The following is a 5,985-nucleotide window of genomic DNA, read 5'->3' as shown; positions in this document are numbered from 1 at the left end:
ACATGCAATTATCAAAATTAAAAACAAGAGTTCTGAAATACTTTCATATTTGTAGATATTTATTCAAACATTTAGAGAGAATTTGTAATTTTATTCAATCTCTGTAAGCCACCTTTTCCTATCTAAGCTCAAGAGGAAAGAACTCGCGTTAATGTATTACATTACACAACAATTTTAGTTGACGACTAATTTTATGAATGATTCGTTTCATGACATATCGAGCTAAGATCATCGATTATTTTCTTAAAATAAAGTTTTCTGTTGACAGATAATTTGCGCTCTGTACTTGTTTAATTTTATTTTAGGCAGATGGATGTCTGAGAGAGGTCTGACACTCGTGACAGAAGAGACAGAAGCGGTGCTATTATAGGAATAATAAGACCAACAAAATTTACAATATCAGGCACAGAGATAACACTGAAGAAAGCCATTAAATATCTGGGGGTCTCCATTAATAGTCTGACCTAGGCCCAGCATGTAACAGATGTGTTTTTTTTATTAAAGAAGCCAAGTGGAGGCTGCAGAGGGCCTATGAAGCTAGTGGCAGCATTGACGCAAGTAAGTGAACCAAGGGAAGTGACATGCATGGGCAATCAGCATCGTATAGGCTCTGTACACCTGTACAAGTCCTGTATGCTGACAAAAAAAGGGGAGAGGTTTTAGTGAGGTAAGGTTTCCTCTACAAAAAAATAAAAACAATGATCATTTACTTATTATCATTTATTTATCTTAATAGAAGGTGTTTATGAATGTCCATAAAGATTCAAAAATAACGATAGTATATTTTTCATTGAAATAGATTTAGTAAAACTCCAGTTATATCTACAGTTTCTCGTGCAGCCTTTTATTAGAAAAAATAATACAATTATATATAATAAGTAAGTTTTGGTCCTATAAAGTATACTTGTTCTTTTATAATATATATGTATATTTAGATATATATTTAGATGTTTCGTTATTAGATTATTTAGGTGCCTTCGACTCTATCCATCGGAGAGGGTGTCCTATCAATAAAATCCAATCCCTGCATGCGACTTTGCATATCGTTGGCACCTCCTTTCTTCTTTGTCTCTTCTGCCTTGTCACCGGAGGATTTGTGCTTGAAGAGGCCGTGCCTCAATTTGTATTTAGGCCCAGAAGTCGAATCGCAGCTCGCCGAAGATTTGGAAAGTTTCGAGATTGGCGTCGATGGCGATGCCTCTGGCTCCGATTCTTCGTCAAGCTTCGGACAGCTTAGACACGTGGGCATTGTCTCTGGACCATTGTCCAGAGGATTCGAGAGGTTCATGGCCTGCTGCAGTTCGCGCTCCCAGTCTTGCTCCTTACGCTCGCGTTCTCTTCGCTCCAACTCTTGATACCTGTTGTAGATCTTAAACTCTGGAATCATAGACTTTGGCTCCATCGGGGAATCCCCTTCCTGCACAACATATAATGTTCAATCAACAATTACAGAGAGTAGTCTCTTGCGATTTCTTTTCCGCAAAATGTATTCGATAACAATAGCGAGGCAACAAAAGGAAACAATTCCGTTGAGAGATATTGGTAACCCGAATTTAAAGGAAATACATTTTCCATTCGACTTCAAGCATTTTGTTTTCTTTTTCCGATTTGTTCAATATATATTTTATTATGTATACGAGAAAATCCGATATGGATGGATCTCTCTCTTTATCAGACGTCCGGTCGTCTTCCAATTGAATTGATTGATTTTCGTTTTTCGCTTTATTACTGAAATCTCCCCCTCGCAATCGCAAAACTCGTCTCCTTTTCTTGTCATAGAAGTTATTCTATTCATTCGATTTTCGTCTCGCGAACGTAATAAATTTTGCTCGGATCTTGCACACTGACCGTCGTATGGATTTCCCTGACGGATCGCTGTTTGGCCAATCGTTTCTTCTTCTTGTGCAGAGGTTTCGTCTCGATGATCATCTCCTCTAGCTCGAATGTCGGATCGCAGTTTAAATGATCCCTCTGAAAGAATAAACAAATAATAACATTTAAAAAGTTAAAACCTGTTCTAATTTAATAAAAAGAACCATTAATAAAGTGTGTTGTGTCTAGTTCCTATTCAACCACTTTTTTCTGTATGAAATCCTTTAACCGTATAAAAACAGCATAACAAGAGACTTGACTGTATAGAAAAAATAAACGAGCATACATGTATATAAAAAAAAATATTATTTTTGCCAATTAAAATTTAGTTTGTTTTTCAAACCGGACTATAGTGAATGCGGACTGATTGAAGTTGCACTGTGCGAGGGATTGCTGCATTTATTTATCTGAAACCGTCACTCAGCCATATTATAATTAATTTATAAAATATATAGCACGTAAGATGAATTTTATAAATTTAAATATTTGGCACAAGTTGCTTAATTATGGTTGAAATATTTCAATTTGTTTTATAGTCAAATTATAAACTTTATTTTAATATTGTGTAATTGTTTCGATCCAAATAATGACATTCAATTTAAAGAAACTTAGCAATTTTTTATAAGTAGTTAAATTATTCTTAGATTATTTTCGAATAATGAATATTTTTAATTATATTATATGGTTGTTATTATTAGTATTCATATAGTATGAATTTCTTTTGTAGTAAATAATAAATTTGATAAAATATTTTGATTATTTTCTTATATTTTAATGTTGTAATTATTATTCATGATAATACTTATTTTTATAATAAATTCAATAAGTTTAATAATTATTGATTTTTGTTGTATCGTGTTCATATTTGATTTCAATGTTACGTGTTTTCTATAAAACCAATGGTCTTCGGTAAATATTTGTTTATTCTAGGAAAAACGGTCATGTTTCTTTGAAATCACTGATAGGAAGTAAATATTTGTTTACATTATGAAATAATCTCAAATATAATTAGTAACAATTTAAAAGTGAATAAAAGAAGACATTTTCGATATAGTCGGGATTATGGTTGTCGAGATTTTGATACAGTCGGGATTTCAAACGTCGGGAATATGATTGACGGTATTTCGGTTGTCGGGCTTGCGATTGCCACCGGTTATAGAAATAAATACATATACAATATTTTTAAGTATGCAACACAGCAAGTCGGAGTTTTAAATTTTTTTATACCAAACCTACAATTTCGGAAAATTCATACTTTTTATCAAAAACGCTATAATTTTGAATTCTTTAGATTTGATGTTTCTGGTATATTCTTATTTAAAAATTCTTATATTTATATATTTTTATTTGCATTTTAAAAGTTTAGGGCGACTAATAGCCGAATGGTTAAGTCGCCCTACCACGATCAAACCGGCGGTGCTTGCAGCATCGTTCGTCACAGATGCAATGAATGAAGTTCAGCATATGGACCTTCAGCCAAGTCGATGGACAATGACAGTGTTAAGGATAGCAGCAGATTTACAGTGAAAGGAAATAGTGGAATCGCATAGCATCTATATACTACTGAAATTAATCTACAAGACGACAGTCAACCTACAAATAAAAATAATAATAAAAAAAATCATTATAATGGTAACTATCGACCGGGAAAGATTACCTAATGTCAACCGCCAAAAAAAATTAAAGTTTAAAACATATTTATTTAAACTATTCTCAAGAATTTAAGAAAAAATTATACAAACAATGTTTCGGAAAAATGTTATTCACTATAAATAGTATTACTATTGATCTATTAGATGTGCGTTCCTTTTATATAGTTTGTAACTATCATGCTGAAAGTGGTCGTATTTTTTCAAAGTAATGTTGATGTAGTCATCTCTAATGTGTTTGTTTGCTTTACTATAAATTTTATATCTTTTATAGTACAAAAGATATCTTCTATGCACTTTTGTAAGGACATTTGCAGTGTTCGATGGAATTTAAATTTTGTTTGGTAATGCTGCTGGTAATTGATGCACTAATGTCTTAAAGAAAAAACCATATTTTGTTGATAATTTTTTTATATATATATAAATCAAATCATAATAAAACAAAACAAAACTCCGCTCGTTTACTATAAAATATAAGCACTCATACATTCAGAATCGCAGCAAGTAAATCTTGCGCCTGCGGCCAAATATGTAAGAACTCAAAGCGGCTAAATCCCTGAAGAAAATAATACTATTACTTGCGCAATTGGCACCTACCCTTGCCGCGGCGCTGCATACATTCCATCTGAAAATATCGATATAACCCAGCGCCTCCACACTTTTTTTTTAAATATTCAAATGATTATATAATATAAAGTATTTCACATACCATGGTTTCGATCAGTCCGGATTCACTATTGTCCGGTTTTAATTTAGTAAAATAATAAATAAATTCTAATACACAACATTATTTTTTTTATTATCAAAAATCATTTTTTTTCCTTTTCGAATCTCATGTTGTGCTAAATTCCTCGATAAGTTTGAAACAGTCCGGAATTGATTACTTGCAAATATTATTATTATTAAAATAAAATCTAAATTACTATTATTGAAGTAGTTAACAAGTGTAAGAAACTGTGTACTTACAGGTGGCATGAAATACGGTTGATACTTCCTCTGAAAGACCAAGTCCGAGTCGAATTTCTGCAGACATCGAATTTGCTTTAGTTCCTGTATGGAAGAAACTCTCGCTCCTGGACTGAGGCACAACAACTAAAATCAATAATATAGTTTATAGCGCATAAAACAGGTAAGAAATATTCTTTCATTTAACAGTACACATTATGTTTATTTTTTTCAAATAAAATAAAAACAAACATTATTTATGATCCTGGCTAAGAATAAATGTAATGCATATTTAAATTAAGATTGAATAAGATTTTATTTATAGAATTATAATTGTATTAAAAGTTTCTATAAATATTAAGAGTTTTGTTATCGTGACAAATGTTGACAAATTTAATTAAAGACTTAGAATTATATTTTTTGAAATACACATCATCAGGTAATTAGAGTTAAGTAATTCGCTTTTTAATCTTATAAACTTTTTTTTTATTTTTGCCTACTTTCTCATTTTTTAGTTAAAGCCTTATAATAAATGTATTTGTTAGCTCTTAACTCAATAATTAAGTATTGATAATGGGTAAAGTAAAACGAACGCTTCATTTCATTTTCAAATTCATTTTAATTCGCAAGAAAAGTTTACGAAACTTTCATAAAAGCTAATCAAATATTAAACCAACGTATCGTTCTTTTTCATACAAGTCTTTTCTATTTTCATGGCATTGTTCATTAAAATGAAATATATATATAAAGGCGGTATCTCAGAATGTAACTACAATTTTGGTTATGCATATTTAATATTTCACTGCTAACGATCTTTCTGTTATTTGAATCAGTGTTTCTCAAACTTTTTGGTCAGCGATCTCTTTTGCACTTAAAAATTTGCCCGAAAAATGTGTATGTTTAAAAACAAACGTAGAAAAAGGTCTGTCATCAATTTTTCTGCGTTTATTTTTAGAGGTTGAAAAGTGTCCGATTGCTGAGAGACTGTAGTAATTTTGCTGTTAAACTGTATCATCATATATCATTTGATTTCTAGATTTTTTTATGTTCAATTTTATGATATTCTTCTATCTACTGTTATTTTTTTGAATTATTTCTTTTACTATTCTCTTTGTAACTTAAATTATTTGATACCTTTTTCTTTTTTTATTGTTATTATTTGTTTATTTTATTCGAAATAAATTAGAGGTTTTAAAAAAATAGAATTGCCTTTTTATATATTTTAATATTTTATCTTTCAATTTTTTATTGTATGCAAATAGACTGTATGCAAAAGGACTGGACACACGTATAAAAATAAAGGATACGTTCCATAATTTATTAAAACCGCATAAAACTAAATCAATGAGTTACAATATAACGAAAATTGCATAAAAAAGAGTTTATTAAATTTCAGAAAAATATAATTTTAACATATTCCTTCTAAATTTATACGGAAAAATTTTACAAAAAAAAAATACAGATTTTTTTTATGAAAGTTAATCTTTCTTCACATTTTTTTCTTCAGAATTATCGTCGC

The 5,985-nt window shown here is 30.3% G+C and overlaps 1 protein-coding gene across 1 annotated transcript; it reads right to left on the bottom strand.

The window, feature by feature from the left end:
- Window positions 1-837: 837 nt before the first annotated feature.
- Window positions 838-4,613, bottom strand: LOC108561094 (serine/threonine-protein kinase 32B-like; the record flags this gene model as incomplete). The annotated part of the gene is given in 3 exon segments (XM_017918886.1): window positions 838-1,417; window positions 1,849-1,971; window positions 4,488-4,613. Coding segments are annotated over 3 exon segments (699 nt in total), but the record flags the coding sequence as incomplete, so codon positions are not given.
- Between the last annotated feature and the right edge of the window lie 1,372 nt (window positions 4,614-5,985).

The sequence above is a fragment of the Nicrophorus vespilloides genome, unplaced genomic scaffold (assembly GCF_001412225.1).
Source record: "Nicrophorus vespilloides isolate i.1.1-1 unplaced genomic scaffold, Nicve_v1.0, whole genome shotgun sequence".
NCBI lineage: Eukaryota > Metazoa > Arthropoda > Insecta > Coleoptera > Silphidae > Nicrophorus > Nicrophorus vespilloides.
This window is presented reverse-complemented; position numbering and strand designations above follow the sequence as displayed.